This window comes from Podarcis tiliguerta, assembly GCF_965153285.1.
Source record: "Podarcis tiliguerta genome assembly, chromosome: 8".
In the NCBI taxonomy this organism is placed as follows: domain Eukaryota; kingdom Metazoa; phylum Chordata; class Lepidosauria; order Squamata; family Lacertidae; genus Podarcis; species Podarcis tiliguerta.
In genome coordinates, this window is record NC_139541.1 from 17,464,130 (window position 1) to 17,489,872 (window position 25,743).

Genomic DNA, 25,743 nt, shown 5'->3' on the forward strand with positions numbered 1-25,743 from the left:
GGAAAAAGATGGGATATTAAGTGGAATTATAAAATAAATAATATTCTCCTTATTGGAACTTGCTTGTTTTACAGTCCCACATACTTTAAACAGAAGTCTGTAGAGAGTCAGACATACAGGTGTGAGGCCTAAAACACTCTCCCTTTTGAGGGGAGCTTCTCCTCATTTTCATAGGTGAGTCAACCCTGAGATCCAATATTGGGCCATTCTCTTTGTGAGAGACTAACTCCTTTATTAAATATATTCTTGAAGGCTACGTCCTCACAATGCAACATACAAACCAGAGCAGGGCAAGTTATAAAGATATGGCATCCACATTGCCAAGCACAGAATAAAACTTTTAACAAGCTGCTCTGTAACTCGCAGGCTAATTAGAATCTCAAGTTAAATACAGCATTGGAGAGGAAGGTCTTCAACGCTGACTTAAACAACTGGCTACACAGAGCAAGGTGAGGACCTCGGGTCTGGGATCACCATCAAAAAGGCCCCACTTCTTATGCACAACTGACCTTAAGGGTATGTACCGAAGGTCCCCTGACTCAGGTTGGCAGCGGGGAGTATCCAGTCGGCAGGTCTAACTAGGCCCACCAGACCTCCTCAGTTGGTCCATGAGGTGTCAGGTGTGCACCAGTTAAAGCTATAGTTCAGTGGAAAAGGGAGGGGGCAGCTGATTGGCAGTATATGCAAAACTCCATATAATAATATCAATGATATATTATGTACACCCCACCCATCTGCAGGCCGTCTTTCAAATCACCCCCCAAACTAGCCCACTTCTTTCTCCAACCCCCCATAGCATCTATTAAGGTGCGTATGAAAACAAGAACCAAATTTCATAACAAATATAGACGGGAACCTTCTGTCCCAAATATTTAACAAGTCAAGAGGACACCGTCCCATAAGGACGGGAGAGCAAAGCTTCACCCTTGGTCTCTAAAAATATACAGATGCCAAAATGCTCCTGGCAAAATACCCCCCTCCTCCCAAAAACCCCCCAACCGTGTGTATGTTCACAGGAGTATCAAGATGAGACTCCCCCAAATATGTGTGTGTGTGTGTGTAGGTGGAGGTCAGGGTTAGACAATAATAATAATAATAATAATAATAATAATAATAGTTTTTATTTACACCCCACCCTCCCCAGCCAAGGCCGGGCTCAGGGCGACTAACAAGCAATAATAAAAACAAGTTGAATGAATACAACGTAAAAACAAGATTAAAATACAACATTAAAATATTGAAACATTAAAATATTAGCCCAAATGCATAGGAGAGGGGAGGAAATCGTCTAGACTAGACTCCCCCAAATATATGGGAAGGGAAAGGGGGGCAAAGCTAGATGCCCACAAATGTCTGCCTGTGGGAGGTGGGGTGGAAGGGTCAAGTTAGATCCCCCAGACGCCTATGTGGGGGGAGGTCAATGCAGGTGACGTCAAGGCGAGATTCCACCCGACCTCCCCACCTCCCGACCCCCCGAGCAGGAGGCGCCACTGCCTGAGCCTTCCATGCTCGCTGAGGGACAACGGGGGACCCTCCTCCAGTTCTTCAGGGGCTCTACCTTCGGAGAGGAGGAATGGGGGGAAAGACGGGAGACAAGCCCCGCCCACCCGCGCCCCTTTCCCGGCCTCACCTGAGCGAGCGGACCCAACAGCCGTTGGCAACAGCCGACTCCAACCGGCTCCCTTTCGTACCCCCCGCCCTGAGGCGGCGCCCTGCCCCGCTCCCTCCCGCTCCTCTCTGGGATTTGTAGTCCCGCTGGGGCCCTACGGCCCGCCTGCGTAGCTGGAGCCTCCTGCTCCTCGGAAACTACACCTCCCATCAGCCACCGCGCTTCCGTGCCTCACCTCGTCCAGGTAAACGCGCTTCGCCTGCCCCACTTCCCCTCTTTCTACCGCGGCGCCTCTTGGGAAGTGTAGTTTCCAGGCGAGAATGAGACGCTGCTGTTGAATGCAACCCTGGACTACAACGACCAGAAATCCTTCCGGGTAGAGAGGCCATCTTGAGCGTTGCTAGGACACGGAGACGCCCCTGGAAGAGGTGGCGGTAGTATTTGGAGGAGGAGGGATCAGGTGAGAGAGAAAGATTATTTTGAGGATGGGGGAATAGGTGTTAATTTTTAGGGGTGGTGGTCCACGAAGATCCCTATGCACATACGTTCCATATAGAAAAAGCTATTCTTCCATTAAAAATAATAGTACTAAATTATGTTGACATATATAATCATTATTTTTATGTTTCCAATATTACATGCTAAGCAGTTAAACAGAAACAATAGCACTGTATTCTTATTATTATTATTAGCAATAATATTCACTATGCAATTATGCAAACATAAACTGAGTAATTTTTTCCACATTACAGCACAAGACTCAGTTGAATCGTAGAAGACTGTTCCCTTTCCTTAACTCAGGCAGAAGGGAAATGAAACACAGTTCTAATTCACCTTTAAGTACACTGAAAAGAAAGAAAGAGAGAAGAGGTGGGGGAACCAAGCTGCAAAGTATTTGAAAATCTCAGATTGGTCCATTCACATATCTGCAAACTTCTGTCTAAACAAACTAACATACAAGCAGTCTGTGTACTACTAGTGCAGTGATAAATTTTGCATTTATTGCTCCACCCACTGTTGACTCTAGCCCTGCCCACTGCTGTCAAGTGGCCCCTGGAAGATTGCCCAAGATGGGAATGTGGCCCTTGGTGTGAAAAATGTTCCCCACAAAGTTTTACTCAGAGTACACCAATTGAAATTAATGAACCTAATTTAGTCATGGCCACGGATTTCAATGGGTGTACTCCTGAGTAGCACTAGTGTTGAATACATCACATAACACACAATCAATACCAATCCCCCATCAGCTGGTTAGCAAATAGAATTCTACTGCCAGGCTGGCTTTGCAGCTAAAGCTCCCTCTTTGGTTTTGCACCACTCAAAGACATCTCAACATGAGACCCTGATTCTTATTATATCCAGGAAGGGGTGGAGAGAAGGCACAACAGTGTTTTGATGTCACCGAAGAATCAAAGGCTGCTTTGATTCGATAGATACCTTTGATTTTTGTAGGGTGGTGTGGTGTGAGGAAGGGAAAAGGTGAAGAGTCTTAAAGCCAGCAGAGAGAATAGGGAATCCCCTTCTTTCCTGTAGCTTGGTCTAACAAAACACAACTTCTCCTGAAGACAAAAGGGTTTAACATGCAGCTCTTTACATTGTTATTACTGAAGCTCGCTGTTTTCAGCACTGATTTTCATTTTTTGGGGGGGAAAGAGAGATGTTCTGAAAGGGCCAGTTGGCAGGTGACAACATTTCTATATGGATGCCCCTTTAAGAATAATTATAATAGTTATAATAAAGTGACAAAGAAATAACAATTCTTCATCACCCATAAAAGGTGGCTCTGTAAAGTATAATGGAAGCCCCTTATTTTATAGAATCTGATAACCATGGCTACCAAACAGCTCCCCCAAAATGTCAACCCTCTTTTGAAGACAAGGGGACAGAGACTAAGATATAGCATGACCAAAAAGTGAGAAAGGTCTGGACTGCCACCTTCTGAGAGGGCTGGCAATTTGGAACTATCAGGTGGTTCAATAGGAGGTAAAGTTGCCATATCTCATGGTTTCAGCCTCCATCCTTAGGGTCTCCAGTGAGAAATAAGGGAGCAGCGTGCCTTTTAGTTGGCTCAAGTATTTGGAGACTAGTTCTGTCCCTGTGTTCATCAGGCTGCACCCCTGAACCACAAAGTAAAGCCATGTTCTCCCTCCTGACACACCATCTTGCCATACGTCCACTACTAGGATGTGTTCCTACCACACAGGCCTCACCTGCTCACTTCTGAGCCTCAGGAGACATGACAACTAATTGGCCATTGAGCCAATGATAGGATTCTGTGAGCACCTCAGCAACATGGGCCGGCAAACTAAGGCCTGCAGGCTGGATCAGGCCCAATTGCCTTCTAAATCCGGCCTGTGGATGGTCCAGGAATCTCTGCATGGATTGCCAGCCCATGGATCGCCAGTGTGCATGCGTTCTTCTCCTCTCCCTCCCTCTCCCTCACACGGTGGTGGTGGCGCCTCCTCCTCCCTCCCTCCTCCTGGTTTCTCCCCGCCCTGCCTAGAGGAGGAAGGGGGCTGGGCTTTGTTGGTGCCAGCCCCTCTCCGGAGCCCTTTCGCGCTCCGTTCATCATCCCTCCGCTGTCACCACCAGCCCCTGCCACACACAAGACACAGGAGCTGCGGTTGGCTGAGCGCCCCTCTCAAGTGGCCGCCATTAAAAACAGCCCCTCTCCAGAGCCCTTTCACGCACTGCTCATCATCCCTCTCTATGTGCAGTGTGCATAGGAATTCGTTCATTTCCCTCCCCCCAAAAATATAGTCCGCCCCCCTCACAAGGTCTGAGGGACAGTGGACCAGCCCCCTGCTGAAGAAGTTTGAAGACCCCTGGCCTAGACTAAGGTGCTAGGGCAGAGTGAGTAGCAACTACCGTATTTTTCACCCTATAGGACACACTTTTTCCCCTCCAAAAATGAAGAGGAAATGTGTGTGCGTCCTATGGGGCAAATGCAGGCTTCTGCTGAAGCCTGGAGGGCGAGAGGGGTCAGTGCGCACCGATCCCTCTCGCTCTCCAGGCTTCAGGAGAGCCGCAGCGCCAGCCCCACAAGGTCGGGGGACAACGGGGAGGCGGAATGCCGCCATCCCGCTGTCTCCCGATGTGGTTTGGAGGCTGATGGCGGGGAGACGCGCGCTTCTCCCTGCTGCCTGCCCCGCAAGCTCCAGGGACAGCTGGGAGGTGCAGCGCGTGTTCCCGCTATCCCCGGACATGGTCTGCAGGCAGGCAGCGGGGAGAAGAGCGCTTCTCCCCGCTCTTCTCCCCGCTGCCGGCCCCACAAGCACCTGGGGGGGGGGGGAAATACAATTTTTTCCCCTTTATTTCCCCCCAAAAAAACTTGGTGCGTCCTATGGGCCGGTGCGTCCTATGGGGCGAAAAATACGGTATATAAGACCAATACATAATTGGTGCCTTGTGTCATCTGAGTCTTGGTGGGTCAGTAACCACACTACTGCCTTCTGGCCATCTCTGGTGGCTGCGCTGTGAATATCAGAGCACTACATTGATGCTGGGAGTAATCAGGAGTGGGAAGACTTTTTTCCAGCATGAGGGCCACATTCTCTTCTGGGCAACCTTCTAAGGGCCGCATGTCAGTGATGGGTGAGACTAGAGGTAAAAGTGAATGTAAATATGACCATTATATAGTAGGCTATTATTTATTTATTTGATTTATGTACAGCACTTTATCTAAAGATCCCAGGGTGATGTACAACATTAAGAAGACAATTTCTCAGCCTTTGGCCTAATATCAAGTCCAGTGAAGAAGATAATTTGCACAGCATAATGATAATATAATGGTAATAACTTTCCCCCCACCCCCCATTTAGCAAGTCATAGATTATTTAATGGTTGAATGGTTGGGTAAAGAGGAATGTTTTTGCCTGCCACCTAAATCCATGTAATGATGCTCCCAGGAGAGCCTCTCTGGGGAGGGCATTCCACAGATGGGGAGCCACCACCAAAAAGGCCTGCTCTCATGTTGTCACCCTCTGAACTTCTCATGGAGAGTGGGAGACATAGAGAAGAACCTTGGATGATAAGCACAGGGTCCGGGTCAGTTTGTATAGGGAGAGGCCTGAGGTCCTGAGCAGTGTAAGACTTAATAGGTCAGCACCAGCAGTTTGAATTGGGCCCAGGAACTAATTGGCAGCCAGTGCAGTTGGGCTGGTATCAGCGTTATATGCTCAAACTCTCTTGTTCTGGTGAGCAACCTGGCTGTCAAATTTTGAACCAGCTGAAGTTTCTGAACTGTTTCCAGAGGCAGCCCCACATATAATGCATTGCAGTAATCCATTGACTAGCTTCTATGCACACTTGCAGACTCCTGTTTACCCTGCATCCAGCAACCAAGAGGCAGTATCAGAGTTGAAGGACATGTTGCAGGCAGGCAAAAACAACTGAGGTGGGACTTAGGGCCAGTGAGGGATGTGGTCAGGGGAATCTCCAGTTTTGAGGGCAGAACGGCTGGGTTGTGAGTGGGGGAAGCACTTGCGAGCACCTTTGCAAACACCAGCCAGAACCATGGAGCACGGGAGCTGGTTTGTTCCTTGTGTACCAATCAGCTTGAAATTTGTTTGCTTGTTTTTTTGTTACATCTCTGTAAATGAAATGACTTGAGACTCACTTTTACTGAGAGTGAAAGAGAGAGAAAGAGAGAAATAAATAAATAAAAATAAAAATGGGAGGGGCCCAGCGTATCTACTCTGTTAAGGCTGCTCAACTTTCATGCCTACTTGGTAATCCAGCCAGACATTTGGAGAAAGCTGTTAAAATCTTGGAAGAACACACACAGTGACATTTTTACAAATATTTTAATAGACTAGGTTATTGGTCTTGTGCACCACTGAGTGAAATTTTAATTATCTGTGTAATGAGGCTAGGACAGATTTAAGTGCTTCCCTGCCTGTCTTTTCAAAAACGGTAGTCATTTGTTCCCACATTAACAAGCAGCGAAGGACTTCACTTCTGCTCTGATCATGGAGTCATTTCAATAGGATTCAGATTATGGCTCTTCCTTCCCAGAGGTGCCCCCCACCCTGCAAAGTAGGAGAGGGCAAATCTGTTCATTTTGGTGTCTCACTTTGCCAGTCTAAATATGACTCTTCCCCATTTCTACATCAATTTGCAAGTTCCTTTTTTTTTAAAGTCCTCATGAAAATTCATCAGCATTTTAGTGTGAATTTTTCCTAATATACACGTTAATATGTAATTTCCCCTAATGTGTACATTCACGCAAAGTGATTTTTCCTAATGGGATGCATTTTTATGTGTTGTTTTCATTAATATAAGCATTTTTATGAACACTTTACCCCAGTGTGTACATTTTTGTACCCATTACTTGGCTGGAGAGAAGCGTGAATTTTGAAGGATGGCTGTGTTTCAGTTTGCGTATTGTTTTGGAAAGTGTGAATTAGGTTGTTTCACCTTAAACTGCACACTGAGTCAAATTTCTCATTCAGCACTACCCAAAAACAAACATGTTCCCCCTCCACTGTCAGAGGTAGTACAGGCCATTACCATTCTGTGCACGTTCAAAGCACCCACGACTGTGGATGTGTGCATTGTCATGAACCCAGAAGTGGCATAATAATAATAATAATAATAATAATAATAATAATAATAATAATTTATTTATACCCTGCCCATCTGGCTGGGCTTCCCCAGCCACTCTGGGCGGCTTCCAAAAAAATATTAAAATACTGTAATACATCATAGTTACCTAGTTATTGAATTACTACACTATGTAGTAGTGATTTCATTAAAACCCACAGATGATTTAAAGATCATTAGGGTCTTGACTGCCTTTCATATCCAGGTGAAAAAAGATGGTGCCTAATACTTAAATATACAGAATCCAATGCAGTAGTCTTTGTCCACCTAAACATGTGCAGTAATTCATACATCCAACATTGGTCCCACTGGACAAAATGAAGTAGGGAAAGTTGGCATTTAGAGGTGAATATCTCACTTAAATTACAGAGTAATTTCTCGGTGGAAAAACTTAGAAGTTCATTTTTTATTTCAACACATCAAAGGAAAGGGCATAAAAAGGGGGCGTAACTGTGCAGAGCAAGCTTATACATGCTCCACCATCGTGGGGTTGCAATGACCTGGAATGCAACCCCCCTGCAAATCGGGGGTTGCTTGTATACCTCTGAATATTAGTCACTGGGAATGGCAGGTGGGGAGAATGCTCTTGCTCTCCGGACCTGCTTGTGAGCTTCCCATAGACATCTGGTTGACATTCTGAAACAGGACTAGATGGGCCTTTGGTTTGATCCATCAGAGCCCTCCCTGTGTTCTCGTTTCCTTATGAGGTGGACCACTCTAGGAAGTAGTCTTCCAAAACTTGGTTGCGGTGGAATTAAAATGTGAATTTCTGGCAAATGACCATTTGAACTTCTTTGTACGGAAGGTTCGAAAGAATGATGGCATCGGGAAGGAAGAACAATTACTGTGCTTTCACAGTAACTCTTGAAGGATCTGATGATGAAGGGAGGGAGAAAAGAACAGATACTGAGAGCATGCAGGAGGCTTTCGAGAAATTCAGAAGACGGCGGCAGGTAAGGGTGAACAGTGTTGTGGCTTGCACAAAGGCGTTGAGATCAGTTGCCTGAACGTTGCTGGCTTTCCGCTAGGCATCAGAAAGCAACAAATGCTTGCCCGTTAATGTTTGATATTAGCAGAAGAGGTCAAAACAGTGTAACCTTCCCATCTGGTTACAGTGATCTGTGCCTCATTCCTTTCTTGATTATTGTAATGCGCTATACATGGGTTGCCTTTGAAGACCATTCAGAAACTTCAGTCACTTCTGAATGCTGCAGCCGCACTTCTTACAGAGGTGGGATTATAGGGCTCATACGTCTCTTCTCCCCCATCACCACCTTTGTAGCAGCTGCAATGATGGCTCGGTTATTTCTGATCGCAATTCAAAGTGCTGGTTTCGAAAGCCCTAAGTGAAGGCAGTGATGTGGGTTTTCTGGAAAACAATCATATGCAAATTAGAGTAAAAGATTGTCTCATGCATTTTATGCCCAACTGATCACTGCGCTCTGCAGGAGAGGGCCTCCTGCAGATACCGTCTTGTCAAGACTTTCGTTCCGTACAATGTAGGGATTAGGTCTTCAGCATGCTGGCAACTTCCCTATAGAATGCTCTCATGTTATATATTTGAGGGGTACCGGCCCTCTTGTCATTTCAGAAGCTCTATTAGAAGACCTTCCTCTTGTGACAAATCTTTTGGGGGGAGATCTTTATCCCAATCTTCATCATTATATAAAATTCGTTCTTTAATGTTTTAATTGCATTGTCTGATCATTTATGTGTTTGCCACCCTGGGCTCCTTTGGGAGGAACGGTGTGTTAAGATTTTATGCATAAATGAATAACATCATTCTAGTTACAGGTAGGTAGCCGTGTTGGTCTGCCATAGTTGAAACAAAATAAAAAAATTCCTTCCAGTAGCACCTTAGAGACCAACTAAGTTTGTTATTGGTATGAGCATGCACACGTCTTCAGATAGACTGAAACAGAAGTCACCAGACCCTTATATATAGTGAGAGGGTGGGGAGGGGTATTACTCAGAAGGGTGGTGGGAATGGGTGATTGGCTGATAGATGTGGTAAACCTGTTGACGACTGTTACTGACTGCAATTGGTCTTACAGGAAAAAGCAAGAAGTGAAATGGCTATATCATGTATACAGTAATGAAATAAGAATCCAATGTCTCTATTTTTATTAAAATGCTTTTCAAGTGCTGTAGACAGCACGGCAGTTGGTACAGAAAATGGTGGATTTCTTCTTTATCTATGGGCTGGTATGCTGGATCAGATGTTACATTTTACTTAGATCTAAGCCCTGTCCAATTCAGGTAGGTACTGGAGGTGTAAAACTGTAAATACCTCTCTGAGACACAGGATGTGAGCATGTCCAGTGATACTTCTTTTTTATCAGAAGTTGTCATCCGTACCAATTTTGTATTGGCAAGATCCTTGAAATTTTCAGATGTTTGTGTAGTTTTAAATCGTATTTCTCACATGGAGATTAATGGTGGGACAAAAAGAACAGATGCTGTGGGCCCTACTGATCACTAAGAGACTTATTATTTGAGCCTGAAAGGATAAATATCTGCTATCTCTTTTGATGACATTAACACTCTTGTTACAATTGAGCACGTTTTATATAAACACCAACTCTTGGATACATAATTGGACATTTAGATGGCATATATTGATCTATATGTGTAAACTAAGATGGATGTGTTGATGTGTAAATGTATTGTCAATGTAAGCTGAGGGTTATTTTTCCTCCCCCCCCCATTTTAAAAAATAAAACATGTGCAATAAAAATCAATGATAATATTAGTTTTAAAAATGCCTAACAGGAAGCAAGAGAGTGCCCTCCTTCCCTGCTTACCTGGTGTGCCCACCCTGCCTCCAACACCGCGGACTGCTCATATGTGGGTGTCAGCATTTGAGCAGGACCTCAGGAACAGCCTTGCTGGAAGAGGCTTCTCTGACCCAGAAGAGGCTGGTCCATTAGGGTGGATACTACTACAGTGGTACCTCGGGTTACATATACTTCAGGTTACAGACTCCGCTAACCCAGAAATAGTACCTCGGGTTAAGAACTTTGCTTCAGCTTACAAAGTTTTAGACAGCCATAAACTTCCAGAAACAAAAGCATCCCTTGATGCAAAGCATCCGTTAGAAGAAGAAGAAGAAGAAGAAGAAGAAGAAGAAGAAGAAGAAGAAAATCTAAACAGGTTTATCTTAAGCCCCAAATGGTATTGTGCAACCGGACACAGATTGAAAAGATGGATATGGAAATAACCAGTTTAGTCCACTGAGAGAGACATTGCTGCGAGTGTGTACGATATTCCGTTACCTGGTGCGAACATCCGCTGCATTTTAAGGATCCAGACAAGCTGGCTCTCCCCATTCATATTTAAGGAAAGAAAGTTTAATTCTTCTTTGATGCCTCCCAAGAGGTGAAGCTGTTGTCTTGATGCTGAAAACTCATCTCGGCACATAGTAATTCTAGGCATTATTAAAATTAATGATTGTTTTTCCTCCTTATAGATTTGTGCACCCGCTTGCAGATTAAAGCTCTGTGCACAAATTGTATTGGCTTGTCGTTTTACCTATAGATTTAATTGAGTGTCTTGGTAACAGCCCGAGTTGCTAATTAAGTCTAAGATTATTCCTATATTAGTTTTTCCTTTGTGGCATTTGGTTTTAATTTTTGCTTAAAAGCAATTTTAACTGTTTCGGCCATGCCCCGTGTTTGACGGCTTCAGTTGCAACCCGTAGCTGCACAGTGGATTAGGAAGATAAAGTGGGTCAGTGCAGTGCAAACTAAGACACTATTGATGGGGTGGGATGGGTTTTGAGGAGGGATCTGGCAGTGGGAAGTGGGATGTAACCAGAAGAAGGGGAAGATCTATAGCAAGTTGGAGAGACCTTTCAGGGACAGCAGATAGATGGCTAATCCAGCAAACTTTTAAAGGCTCAGCTTTGTGGTGTAGTGGTTGAGAGTGGTAGTCTTGTAATCTGGGGAGCCGGGTTCACTTCCCCTCTCCTCCACATGCAGCTGCTGGGTGACCTTGGGCCAGTCACACTTCCTTGAAGTCTCTCAGCCCCACTCACCTCACAGAGTGTTTGTTGTGGGGGAGGAAGGGAAAGGAGAATATTAGCCGCTTTGAGACTCCTTAAAGGGAGTGAAAGGCGGGATATCAAATCCAAACTCTTCTTCTTCTTCTTCATCTTCTTCTCCTTCTTCTTCTTCAAAAGCTCAAACTTTTAAAGGCCTTATATCATTGAACCGCAGCATTAGAAGGGAACTTGGTGGTCATGTCGTCTAAGCCTGCCCCCATAGTGCAAAAAACAACAACACCAAAACCCTGTTGCTTCAGCATCCAGATAGCTGGTCACCCAGCCTTAGCTTAGAAACAGGAAGGCAGCAAGGGTGTGGCACGTCCTTGCATTTCTCCAGCCTTGGCTCAGCTGGAAGTAAACACTGGAGCGTAGAGGTTTGGAGAGATGCAGTGGAAGCTGTGGCCGTATAAGATCCTGTAGGCAGGAAGGGAAGGGCAACTCAGTAGCGAGACAGGCGGGGAATGTAACTGGGGAGGCAGGCCCAAGGAAACTGCAGAAGGTTGTCTCCAACTAAGTTCTGTTCAGAGTAAGGTAAAAGTAAAGGTAAAGGGACCCCTGACCATTAGGTCCAGTCATGGACGACTCTGGGGTTGCGGCGCTCATCTCGCTTTATTGGCTGAGGGAGCCGGCGTACAGCTTCTGGGTCATGTGGCCAGCATGACTAAGCCACTTCTGGCGAACCAGAGCAGCGCACGGAAACGCTCTTTACCTTCCCGCCGGAGTGGTACCTATTTATCTACTTGCACTTTGATGTGCTTTCGAACTGCTAGGGTGGCAGGAGCAGGGACTGAGAAACGGGAGCTCACTCCGTCGTGGGGATTCGAACCGCTGACCTTCTGATCGGCAAGTTCTAGGCTCTGTGGTTTAACCCACAGCGCCACCCGCTTCCCTTCCTGTTCAGAGTAGATCCACTGAAATGACTTAAACACACAATTCCTAGTAGCTCCCTATGGCTAGGCTGACACACGCCTTCTTCATTCAAGCCTCCTATTTGCCTCCTAAATGTTAGCACGGGAGTAAGGAACCTCAGGCCCTGGGAACAAATGTGGCCCTATGGACCTCTCTACCTGGCCCTTGGCATTCTCCCCAGGCCACACTCCTTCCACCCGTTGCTCTGCTTCCTTGAGTTCTTTTGCCTGGCTGGGAAGTGTCTGTGAAATGTTGACAGCACCTATTAATTTGTCTGGAAAAGCCCCCACCCGCATGCTGAAAGAACACAGGGAGCCACTTTATACCAAGGCAAGCTTGGGCAGTGTTCACACTCGCAGAGTTTCCATTTCTGGGTTTTAAACCCGTTTCCGCACGACATTCTCCCAAATGCTCATGTAGCCTGTGCTTTGCTTTAAAATACTGCTGTTGGATGCTTTATTTCTCAAACCAGCTTCACACCAGTTGGAGTCCTCCAGCTATTCCTATTTTGTCTCCAGCCAAAGTGCAAACACCCTGGCATAAGGGTAAAGACATGCAGACACAGACAGAAATGAATCTGACACTAATGAAGTCCTGTGGATGTGAACAGCTGGGGAGAAAGCTGTTAACGCACTGTAACAACTCCACACGACTTCACTGCACTCTAAATCGGAAATGTGAGCCCCCTTTAGCTGTCCCTATCTAGCCCAGTATTGCTTCCTGTGCCTGACAGCAGCACTTTAGGCTCTCAGGCAGAAATAGGGACGCCATCATCTGCTTCCTGGTCCTTTTGAAGATGCCGTGAATCAAACTCGGGCCCTTCTGTATGCAATGCATGTGCTTTACCACTGAGCAGCTGTCCCTCCCTAAAGGGACGGCATACTGAGATGCGGCATTCAACATACATCTTCTAAAGTCACCCTGCGTGGCACATAAACAACAGCTGATTTTACAACGGTTGGTAGAAAGAGGGGGGGGGGGCTCTCTGCGTTTGTGGGGGAAACAATTGAGATCGAAGCAATTATCTGAGGGGGCCTAAGTTAGCTGAGCTTGATATATAGCCATTGTAAAAATCCTCGCCGCGGTGGGGTTAATTATTTCTGGGCTGTGGTTAATTTGCCAGAAAACTGCGGTGCCTTTTGTAAGGTGGTAACGGTGGGGAGCCTGGTGCTTTCTGCGAAAGGGGGGGGGGCGCAGTTGGGTTGCCTTTCTCGTTTCATTAAGTAGAGACCAAAGTGCCGTGTCAGGAGGCCGTTTGCAGGGAAACCAGAGAGATTACACTAATATCACGGTCCCACCTAAAGGCCTAAATGGATTTAGGATGCCCAGCAGTAGCCGGTTACCTCCCACTGAGCACATTTTCTTATCTCTGATCCATGCCTTGTACTCTTAAGGCGGGTGCACAGCATCGCCCACCGATAGGGAAAGCGGCCCCGTTTAACTACATCTCTCAGCGTGAAATCCAAGCTGTTGGAAAACAGCTTGTGATCTCTTTTTTTGTTGTTGCCGTAGCACAGTCTTGTTCAGTTATTTCAGTTTTCTTACATTTTCTTGCTTCCCAACTACTCCTGTACCATCCTCGCCAGCATTGCATCGGAAGCTGCCGTCTGCTGAGCCCAGACCATTGGTCCATTTAGCTCAGGACTGTCTACACTGAGTGGCAACGGTTCTCCAGGGTTTCAGACAGGGGTCCCTCCTAGCCCTAACCTGGCGATGCCAGGGATTCAACCTGGGCCTTCTGCATACAAAGCAATCCTAATAAGAATACATTCCCTTGGGTCCCCAGATGTTGCTGGACTACAACTCCCATGATCCCTGAACCTTGGCTAAGGTGGCTGGGAAAGATGGGAGTTGCAGTCAGCCACATTGCGTTTTGTTGCACCTTTTGATCTCAACTTCCGACTTGGCTCACCCAGTTTGAAGGGAGGTTATATAGGAACATAGGAAGCTGCCTTATACTGAGTCAGACCACTGATCCTTGGTCAGCACCTAGTTTTCCTAGAGCAGAGGAAGGTGAACTTGTGGCCCTCCAGATGATCATAGGCTACCACCTCCATCACCCATAATGGCTGTTCATGCTGCCTTGGGCTGATAGGAACATAGGATGCTACCTTAGTTGGTCCATCTGGCTCAGTACACTGATTGGCTGTGGCTCTCCAGGGTTTCAGGCAGGGGATCTACCCCAGCCCTAACCAGAGATGATGGGGATTGAACCTGTGGCCTTCTGCATGCAAAGCAGATGCTCTACCACTGAGCTGTGACCCTCCTCTTAAGACACAGGAACACAGGGAGTCTCCAACAGCTTTTCCTGAAGATGCCAGAGATTGAACCTGAGGCCTTCTGCACACCAAGCAGGTGCTCCAACATCAAGCCGGGTCTGCTTCCCTTCCTCTTTTGTCCAGATGTGGTCCAGCACAAGCCGCCTCCTCCTTTCATCTGGGCCTCGTCCTCAGCTCGGCATCGTGACTCGGCTCCCACTCCCGTGGAGAAGATGAAATGTCAAGCCAAGGAAATATTGGTGGAATGAGGGCCTTGTATACAATTTGTCTCGCTGCAAGAATATGCCTCATAAAGTTGAAATATGTGGACAGCCAGGCTGACAGTAAAAACTGAAGGCTCGTTACATTGCTTTTTGCTGTTGAATTCTCAATTACCAAAGCTGACAAGGCAGAAAGATATCAAGGAAGGAGATTTGGAAGGAGGGGGACTATTTTTTTTTGCCACAAAGGCAACTAAAATAATAATTTTTGTTATGTGCAATACTGGTGGGGGGCTTAGATTTGCATCTGCCTTCATCTATCCTTAAACAAATGTTGCCTACAAAAATACTTAGGCTAGAAGAAATCACAGACTCTTAACTTTGCAAATAAGTGAATGTTTTATTCACGGATTTTCCAGAAGTTACAGTAAGCAAGTCTCCATTGGCAGTAAAATGAAGATGGAAAAGGTTTAAATGACTTAAAAGGAAAAAGAACTTGGTTTCCTTACAAAAAGGACCACGTAATCTCTGGGTTAGCAAAGGTGCAGGCTTTAAAATCTCCATTTTGGAGAGATTCAGTTCACTTGGGCTTTTGTTTTGTTTTTTTGCTACTGGGAGCCATTGACCACATGTCTCCTTGCTCTGGGAAGCATAGGAAGAAAGGAGAATAGCAGGAAACGAAAAGGTTGCAGGGAGTCTTCTAAGCTCCACCCCCATGGGCAATTCAGGGTTCATGCACACAGGCCTGAGTCAGTAGCTGTATATTACAACATTTTGTAGTTTCAATATTTCTTCATTCAAGATTGATTTCAGCAATTTCTAAGTGCTTAATTACAAATGTCTCTAGGCGGTGTGCAAAGAAACTCAGTTCAATTAGTTAAAACCAGGAAACTAGAATTTATTTGAATTGCCTGCAGGAATAAAGAAGTCTTCTGTAGGTCCTGGAAGGTTAACAGGAAGAGGGCCTGTCTGACCTCAACTGGGAGTTCCATAAAACTGGGCTCACAACACTGAACACACAGCTCCTGGTGAATATGAGCCGTGCATCCGAGCCAGGGGGATCACTAAGAGTGATTTCAATGATTGGGCAAGGATTCAAAGGTTCAGGCAGTACCTGAGGTCTCCTTGACCTAACAACTTAAGGGCCTTGCAAATTATTACAATAACCTTGACCCTGACCTGGTAGCATATGGGCACCCAGTGCAAGCTTTTGAGCACCAGCTATCAATAGTCTGTCCCCATCAACACTCTATTCACAGTACAGTGGTACCTCAGGTTACAGATTCTTCAGGTTACAGACTCCACTAACCCAGAAATAGTACCTCGGGTTAAGAACTTTGCTTCAGGATGAGAACAGAAATCATGCAGCAGCGGTGTGGCGGCAGTGGGAGGCCCCATTAGCTAAAGTGGTGCTTCAGATTAAGAACAGTTTCAGGTTAAGAATGGACCTCCAGAACGAATTAAGTCCTTAACCCGAGGTACCACTGTATTTTGCAGCAGCTGGAGCCTCCAAACCAGGCCCAATGGGGAGTTCCACATAGAGTATGTTGCAAGTCATGTTCAAATATATAAAAGGATGTCACATAGAGGAGGGAGAAAAGTTGTTTTCTGCTGCTCCAGAGAAGCGGACACAGAGCAATGGATCCAAACTACAAGAAAGAAGATTCCACCTAAACATTAGGAAGAACTTCCTGACAGTAAGAGCTGTTCGACAGTGGAATTTGCTGCCAAAGGGTGTGGTGGAGTCTCCTTCTTTGGAGGTCTTTAAGCAGAGGCTTGACAACCATATGTCAGGAGTGCTCTGATGGTGTTTCCTACTTGGCAGGGGGTTGGACTCGATGGCCCTTGTGGTCTCTTCCAACTCTATGATTCTATGATTCTAAGTCTTGAGGTTACCAATGCATGGTTCATTGTGGTCAGACTAACTCTGTCCAAGGACTGCTATAGGCATACCAGCCACAGCTGGTAAAAGGCACTCCTAGCCACTAAGGCTACCCGAGCCTCCAGCACAAAGATGGATGCAGGAACACACACCTGCCCATCAATTTGAGCAGACAGGTTGGACCTGCTGACGCCCAAGATCCTGTCCAAATCTAAAGTTCTGTACCCATACTTTGAGTAGACTATTGACTATGAATAAGTGATGTCTGTTAATGTCAGTGGGTCTAATCTGTGTAGAACACAGTTGAACACAACCCAATGATTCTCATTTCCTCCCTTTCTCTCGACCTTTTTGGTGGCCCAAGCCCACAAGAATTCTCCTTAAGTTCTCCTCTGACGCTTACACACTCCCCACCACTTTATGCTGCTCCCATCAGATGCCTAACATTCTTCCAAGTTCAGTCTCCATCAACACCTGCCCATGTGCAGTACTCATTTTTCCAGAAGAGGCTGAGCTAAGCTTGGCTTAGTCTGCTCACAGCACTAGGAACTGATAAGACACCATGGTTGGCGATAAGAGAAACAGAAGGAAAGAGAGAGAGAGAGAGAGAGAGAGAAGGGCTCCCAGGAGACAAGAAGCTGATTGAAGCTTCTCGGAGGGAAATGGCTTGTTTATCGCAAACATCATGGATCATTAGCAAAAGTGGCAAGGAAGGTTTTGAAAAAAAAACAAACCTTGATTATTTATTGAGTACCGACGACGAGCTCCGCATCTTGCAAAAGCAGAAGGGAGAAGCCGACTTCATTTCTCTTGCAATTAAGAAGTGCATAATGCTTCTGAAGGAAGAAAGGCATTTGGAATTTTGCATGCAAATTTGCATGGAATAAATAATCAAAGGCGTGTGCGTGCGTGCAGGGGGTGGGAAAATGCCTTTGCATAAACACACACACGATTTGCCTGCTTGGCGTGCAGTCCCTGTTTCTTTTTCCCAGAGAAGGTTTGGAGCTGGAGGACTCCCTAGGAGGACAACTGCCCCATTGTGGTTTAACACTAGAACTCATGGAAATGCTAGGAAGCTGAATGTTGGGAGATTCAGGATAGAGAAAAGGAAAGACTTCTTCACGCAGCGCATAGTTAACCTAAGGAACTCGCTCCCACAGGGGCCAAGCCCCCCAGGAACTAAAAAAGCCAATGCACGGCAGCTAAAAAAGCCAATGCAATTCTGGGCTGCATCAATAGGAGTATAGCATCTAGATCAAGGGAAGTTATAGTGCCACTGTATTCTGCTCTGGTCAGACCTCACCTGGAGTACTGTGTCCAGTTCTGGGCACCACAGTTCAAGAAGGACACTGACAAACTGGAACGTGTCCAGAGGAGGGCAACCAAAATGGTCAAAGGCCTGGAAACGATGCCTTATGAGGAACGGCTAAGGGAGCTGGGCATGTTTAGCCTGGTGAAGAGGAGGTTAAGGGGGGATATGATAGCCATGTTCAAATATATAAAAGGATGTCACATAGAGGAGGGAGAAAGGTTGTTTTCTGCTGCTCCAGAGAAGCGGACACGGAGCAATGGATGCAAACTACAAGAAAGAAGATTCCACCTAAACATTAGGAAGAACTTCCTGACAGTAAGAGCTGTTTGACAGTGGAATTTGCTGCCAAGGAGTGTGGTGGAGTCTCCTTCTTTGGAGGTCTTTAAGCAGAGGCTTGACAACCATATGTCAGGAGTGCTCTGATGGTGTTTCCTGCTTGGCAGGGGGTTGGACTCGATGGCCCTTGTGGTCTCTTCCAACTCTATGATTCTATGATTCTATGAACTTGCAGGGGAAAACTGACAATGATGATACTTTAAACAGAGGAAGAAAGAGAAATATCCTTGTTAGAAGGAATCCTTTTATAATCCACTCCTTGACATCGGAGAACATGCTAAGAACATAAGAACCAAAGAATATGCTCCAGCACCCTGTTCTCACAGTGGCCAACCAGATGCTGCAATGGGAAGCCCACAAGCAGGACCTGAGGGCAACAGCCCTTTCTTGACTTGCAGTTCCAAGAAACTGGCATTCAGAAGCATTACTGCCTTTGGCAGTGGAGAACACAGCCGTCATGGCTAGTAGCCATTGCTTGCAGGGATCATTCAATGGAGCTTTCCCCTCCATCATACATTTTAGCTCATTTATGTGTGACAGTGAGCGGAGGCTTCTTTCATCAGGATCAAGGCAGGGGAAAGTTTACCGTTCCCTTCTCTGCGTGCCGCAACCTCCGTGGAAATCTCCACCTATGTTTAAGATGGAAGGTACAAAAATGCCTGACATGGCTGCAAGCTGTTCTTCGCTAAGCCCTGAGACCCCGGAGGGCTGCTGCCAGTCAGAGAAGACACCACTGGTCTAGACGAACTCAGCCTAAGGCAGCTTCCTGTGTTCACAGCCACAAAATACTTAGTTACCCTAATAATCCCAAGTAGCCTAATAAATTTGCAGAAGGGTGGGAGTAGATGACGCTGCCGTCACTGCAGGCAATTCCTCTCCCTTTGTCTCATTAACTGAACGGATGATTGTCAGCACCTGGGCGAGCCTTCCTTCCGAAAGAGATCCGTGTGTCAGAAACCGTTTGCGGGCAGATCCTGACTCTGGAGATGAAGTTATAAATTAAGCTTTTATGAAGGCATAGAAAAGCATCCTGATGTCCTTTTTATAGCTACATATCTGAGTAATGGCAGTAAATTAGCTGACATGCACCCAAGGACATCTTACCCTTGTGCCACCATTGATTGCTTGGTTCTATAAATCCCCCCCCCCCCCCCGCAGCATCTCGTTGGAGCAGAATTTATCGTGCCGAGGCCCTTAATATGTTTATGATGAGCCTAGATTAGGATGCTGTGATTTTCTGTCACTCAGGCAAAAATCTGGGAAATGGAGGCAAAGCTTGCCACCGCACGCGCATACATATCTCCGATGTTTTCTCCACCGCTGCAACAGGAGCACTGTTGGGCTGCGTGAAATGTTCTGGTTTTAGTGTATAAAGCCCTTGAACAAGTTGGGACCAGGATACCTGCAAGATTGTCTTACCCAATGCCCAACCAGTCACTATGCTCTGCAGGTGAGGGCCTCCTGCAGATACCTCTGTTCTGCACAATGTAGGTATCACACCCCAGTGTTGTGGTACCTCCTTTTTGGAATTCCTTCCCCTTGAATATTAGGCAGGCACTGTCTCTGTTCCAACACCTGCTGAAGACACTTCTCTTCCAACAAGCCTTTTCAGCAGAGATCTTTCCCCCATCTTCATCTGTATTGGAAATATTTTAAAGATGCGCTTAGATGTTTTATCATTTGTGCATTTGCCGCCCTGGACTAATTTGGGAGGAAGAGCAGGATATAAATGTAATAAATATGAAACAAATAAGTGAAGAGAGAGAAACCACCTCTAGGCTTCTTCTTAGCTGGCCATGAAAGATTGTTCTATGCCAGGCATAGGCAAACTCAGCCCTCCAGATCTTTTGGGACTATAACTCCCATGATCCCTAGCTAACAGGACCAGGGGTCAGGGATGATAGGAGTTGTAGTCCCAAAACCTCTGGAGGGCCGAGTTTGCCTATGCCTGTTCTATGCTGTGTCCAGGCTAGACTAAGGAGGTACTTGCTTTGATGGCTTTTGATGTCTGGTGGCTGCTTGCTAGCAGACACCCCCTGCTTCCATGAGTATGGGCTGAAGTAGGGCTGCCATATGTCCAGAATTTCCTGGGCATAGCCAGGATTCTTCCATCGCAAAAGGCGTCCAGGTGGAATTTTCAGGAAGTGGCTAAAATGTCTGGAAAACCCGGGTGTATGTCAGCCCATATCGGAAGCTCAACAACTTTTGTTTTCAGGTTTTCTTTTTTTGAAATATTGCAACCCTAGCTGAAGACTAAAAAATAGGGTAGGCTGTTGCGATGTAGGAGAGAAAGGTTTGCTAGCAAGAAGGAACCCGAATATGACATTGTGTGGGTTTTTTGGAGGGGGCAGGAATACATGCTTGCCTGCCACCCTCTTGCATAACATATACGTCTGCAAATAAATATTGACTCCTTAACTCTCAAGTGCTTCAGGAAAGAGAATCTTTAGAAGGCTTTCCCTTCCTTTCCTACCAAAACTTTGCACAGCTCCAGAAAGCAAGGGGCATAAAACAAGCCCCTGGCAGAACCAGCCCAAGCCATAAGCAGCATTATTTGCCTGTAAATGGAATACTGGATGATAAAGGAAGCCGAATGGAGGGTTGTGCAGGCATAATTACTGGAGGCAGAGGAGTGGATTTGCTTGAGTTATGTGGCGCAGTAACCCAAAACGTCACCCATGAAATAGCTTCCACCCTCTTCCGGCCAACTGAAGACCGGCTCAAGTGGTATTTCAGAAATGGGAGGGCCACAAAACAAAAATACTCCCACTGTATATCGCAGCCCGTAAAAATGCCAGAGTCCGCTATATACTTGCAGGATTTCTGGCCCATCCAGCGTCTCTGCAGGCAGGGACTCAGGGCAACGATGTGAAGAAAAGGGAAAGAAAGAAGAATGTGAGTATGTGCGTGTGTTTAAAGTAATCTAGGGGATTTGAGAGGAAAACAACAACGAAATGCAACCATTTTCCCATTGTGACAAAGTCGTGGGGCTTGAAAAATGGATCCTGCGTGCTGGCCCAAGACTGTCGTGGAAACAGCACTGTCTTTCCTTGGCAGAGATGATTTAGTGGGGAAGAGAAGTCTCACATTCACGATAGCTGATACCCTGATACATTTGAAAGTCTTTCAGATTCTGCACAAAGCTCACTGGGCCATTTTCAACTACGTAAGTCCTACACTCACTGAAATGAATGGGCCATGTTAATAATGTCCATGAACTTCAATAGATTAGACACTCCCTTTTATTGTTTTAACATTATCTACTGTGTGTGGCTTCCTGGGCAGCAACCAGCTTCCGACTTCAGCAGACTGGCTTCCGGCTTTGAATTCCAGGCTCTTGTTCCACAGTTGCATCAAGTCCGTTCTCTTTCAAAACACCTTCATCTCCAGAAAATAAAATAAAACTCTCTCCAGCTAAGCAGTTCCTGGAACGCTTTGCCCCATGGCACACAATAGCAGGCAATTCAGAGAGCGAGCCTCTCCAGCTTCCTCTGGGAAGACAATCCTCGCGGGTGAATAGCGTTTATTGTAAAGGAGAACATTTCCCCGTGAAAGGACGGTCATTTCTTTTGGCCAGCTTTAACCCTTTGCATACGTTGCTTCTGACAAGCTGCGGTGGAAAGCATCTCGAACTCACCGCCACATTGTTTCCCACAACTTGGTCTGTTTTCCACTAACAATGGGCCTTTTAGAAAACAATGACTGGCCAGGTCGAGTTGTTCTGGCGCCCTACTTTCTCGCGGCGAGACAGTCTGATTATCCTTGGCACCAGGTTGCCTTCAGCTCTGAAACATGCTGCAAATGGAAGAAAACACCTGTAGCTAAGTTTTGCATAGACTCCAGTTGAGTGCCTGGATTTTGAGGCAAGGAAATTTCAGCAGGGCCTGTTAAGCTAGAAGATTCAGGGCACGCAAACTCGAGTATTTCCCCACATATTCTCTTTGTCAGGTGGTCCATGCAAAATGAGCATCAGGAACTGCTGGGTTGCCATGCAGTGCTCTGAATTGCAAGGAGCATCCTTCTCAGTGAAGCACCTTCAGGCTTGTCAACCCAGGTTGGCCATTGGACTCCCCGGAATACAGAAGGGGGCGTGCAGCTCCAGTTGAGTGTTGTTCGGCTGACAATGTCTTCCTGAAGTCTGGCATGTCCCTGCAATGCTCTCCCTCCTCTGTCAGAGGCAGCATGACTCTGAGCACCAGTTGCCAAGTATCCAAAGTGGAGGGAGCGCTGCAGCACTCAGGTCCTGCAGGTGGCCTTCCCAGAAGAGGGATCTGACTGGCCACTGCAAGAACAGAATACTGGGCCAGATTGGCCTTTTGACATGGTCCAGCAGGGCTCTTTTTATGTCCTTATCCTTGATTTATGCTTGAGTCCCAACTTACAGCTTGCTTCTTGACCTGGTTGGCTTTCAGGTCCTGTCTACTGGCTGGCCTCCCAGCTCACTTTGCTGCCCATGGTCCAGACTTGGCAAGAGTCCAACACTGTATACTACAGGACACACACGGGAATCTTCTCCGTGGCTTGTTTTCAAGTGGAAGAGGCAACGAGTTCCATATCTGTATGGAAACACAGACAGTGTGGAGTAGTGGTTAGTGTCAGGAGCTCATCCTACACTCGAGTAGGACCCTGGCAGAGACACATGCCCGACTGGCATGTTCTCTCCCTTCTGGTCGATCGTTTGGGAGCTTCAAAAGCTTTCTTCACCCCGAACATCACAGTGACCCATGCCAACAGACATCGGCACACTTAGGGATCCGCAGAGTCTTTGCAGCTTGCGTAACAGACCTCAGCAATTCAGCATTTTGGCTAATCTACTTTATTTACATATAAACACTCAAGGAGCACTGCAACAGGGCTCCCTCTCTCTCTAGGATCAGACAGCAAAGAGAAAGAACAAAGGACAATAGTCCCACTTCACGGAACACAGTAACACAAACATCCTGTCTCCGTCACTTCCCACTTTGTGGAGTCAAAACATACACCATCATGTGATAGAGAAAAATCCCATGACTGCAGGCATGGAGCAGGAATTCTAACAGTTAGAGTGTCAGACGAGAACCTGGGAGACCAGGGTTCAAATCCCCACTCAGCCATGAAACAACTTGGGTGACCTTGGACCAGTCACTCACTCTCAGCCTGACATAACCTCACTCTGCACGTTCCCTAGCATGGAAAGGAGATGCTGGGGCTGCCTGGTGACCCCTGACACAAGTCCAGAAGGATTAGGCTAGATGACATCCAGACTCCTCCTGATTCTCATCATTGTTTCTACCTGGTTGGGCAAATGGGGCATTGCCCAACCAAACTCAGTTTGTCCCCACTTGGCACTTGCCTGTCTTCCTCCCTGCTTACCACCAATGCAAGAGGTGGCGGCAGTGGCCCTTCCTCCTTCTTCATCTCAGTGCTGCCCCTTGTAGAACTTGGCAGGGAGGAGGAAGGCAAACCTAGAATGCATTGGCACTGTTTGTCATTGGCTCTGGCTCTGCCAATCACCAGTTCTGGCTCTGCCTACTGTTGGGCTCCTTTCCTCCCCACTCTCTGTCTCAATGGGCACCGCCGCATAATAAGATAGGCTACAGTTTTGGAAGCAGGTTGATACTGAACCCCTCCCCTGGGGTTGGTAGGAATGTACAGGGAGTGAATGAAGAGCTAGGGGGTTGAAAGGGGGTTTAGAAAGGGCAAGGGGCAGGAAAAAGATTTATGCAGTAAAGTGTGAGAAAATCAATTAGGAAACTACGAGCCTCCGAAAGAAGGGGCATGTTCACCTTCCTTGCCAATGCGGAACGTCTGCATTTAATAAGACGATTCCACTGGACAACAATATCCGCCCTTCTTTTCTTTTCAGATTGCTAGTAATGGTGACAACAATTCTATGGTTCTATGTTGTTGTTGTTATTTAGTCGTTTAGTCATGTCCGACTCTTCGTGACCCCATGGACCAGAGCACGACAGGCACTCCTGTCTTCCACTGCCTCCTGCAGTTTGGTCAAACTCATGTTAGTAGCTTCGAGAACACTATCCAACCATCTCGTCCTCTGTCATCCACTTCTCCTTGTGCCCTTACTCTTTCCCAACATCAGGGTCTTTTCCAGGGAGTCTTATCTTCTCATGTGGTGGCCAAAGTATTGGAGTCTCAGCTTCACGATCTGTCCTTCCAGTGAGCACTCAGGGCTGATTTCCTTCAGAATGGATAGGTTTGATCTTCTTGCAGTCCATGGGACTCTCAAGAGTCTCCTCCAGCACCATAATTCGAAAGCATCAATTCTTTGGCGATCAGCCTTCTTTATGGTCCAGCTCTCACTTCCATTGGTTTTATAATACCTTCCTAAGAATTTGGGTTGGGGCTGATGACAGTTTTATGAGCTCGCCAAGGGGGGTCAATGAGTATTTCAGAAACCTTGATATAGGCCAACAGCCATTCTTGCGGCGTTTATAGCAGTCAAACAGTGTTCGTTCTAGCATCAGGCGTGCTCAGAATAAAAAAAATAGCAGTGCACAGCATATTCTTAGGCTGTAGTCAAGCATGTGGTTGCTTGGGAGTAAGCCCCACTGAACTCACTCGGACTTACCTCTGCATAAAACCTCTGTTAGGCAGTCAAAACTTTGTCCTATAACCTATAGCTATGTAATGAGGCAAACCAGAGCAGGGGGACAGTGACAGAGTGCCACCTAGTGGCCCAGCTTTTGATTGACAACCCCAGTCAAGTCCTGATTTCTCATCTGAGAAATTCCTTTAAAGCTTCTGGATGTTTGGTACGACTGAGTCCTTCTCCTCCCCCTACAACTTGAATTCTGGAATAAATACCTCCCATTCAAACTGATTTTTGTGCGTGTGATGAAGAATGGGGGAAGTGTGTGTGTGTGTGTGTGTGTGTGTGTGTGTGTGTGTAGCAGTGAAGTTGCTATCTATTCCTTTTGTGCCACTGTGCATCACAAAGAATGAAGCTCATAGAATTTCAAGCATATATATGTTAAAAAAACACAACCGAGCAGGCAAATCAAGCTCTTTTGATACGTGAGATGCTTTCGATAAATATTCCTTTCTGAGCCAGGGTCCCTTTGCACCCCGCAGTGCAGACAGCATGAACATGCAAGGTATCAGCCATCAAAATGTATTGAGGGCGGAGGACCCAGCCTTTTGATTAGGTGCCTGCAACTGCTGGGTTGTTTTTTTTTAGCTGATCAAGAATTAATTCGGCACGAGGAAGCATTTGAAATGTTAATTGGCTAGGTTTCTGAATAATTCTAATATGCAAGCCCCCAGACGTAACAAATAAGCAAGCTTTGCTATCATCTGTCTACCCCCCCCCCCAATACACAGGCACAAACACCCCTTGCAACTCCTTGCAGATGGTCTCCTTCGCCCCCGCCCCAACAATGCAATCTTAGCAAAGGGAATTTATTTCCGGGTGATCACAAATGTCATAAATAGAAACCTATTATCCACAGCGTTGATGGGAGCTGGGTCTTGTATTAGAATAATGGGGAGCCAGAAGAGGAATAGATCTCATGCTGCAATTAACTCCGGCTTTCAGTCCTAAATTCTGTTTCGGGAAGGGATAAAGAGG

The 25,743-nt window shown here is 46.4% G+C and overlaps 2 protein-coding genes across 3 annotated transcripts in view; one reads left to right on the plus strand and one right to left on the minus strand.

The window, feature by feature from the left end:
- The window catches only part of LOC310683895 (uncharacterized protein C1orf159), a 32,247-nt gene extending 30,530 nt beyond the window's left edge, over window positions 1-1,717 (minus strand). Inside the window, exon 1 of the mRNA XM_083454367.1 lies at window positions 1,631-1,717. The gene's annotated coding sequence lies outside the window, so the exon portion shown is untranslated. The remainder of the gene's footprint in view (window positions 1-1,630) is intronic.
- A 225-nt stretch (window positions 1,718-1,942) lies between these two features.
- Window positions 1,943-25,743, plus strand: part of TTLL10 (tubulin tyrosine ligase like 10) — a 200,223-nt gene continuing 176,422 nt past the window's right edge. The window contains exons 1-2 of one of the 2 annotated variants that reach the window (XM_083453766.1): window positions 1,943-2,069; window positions 8,019-8,166. In XM_083453766.1, coding sequence (XP_083309892.1) covers window positions 8,029-8,166 — 138 coding nt within the window. In that variant the 5' untranslated portion in view covers window positions 1,943-2,069; window positions 8,019-8,028. The remainder of the gene's footprint in view (window positions 2,070-8,018; window positions 8,167-25,743) is intronic. The other variant, XM_083453767.1, reaches the window with a different exon arrangement.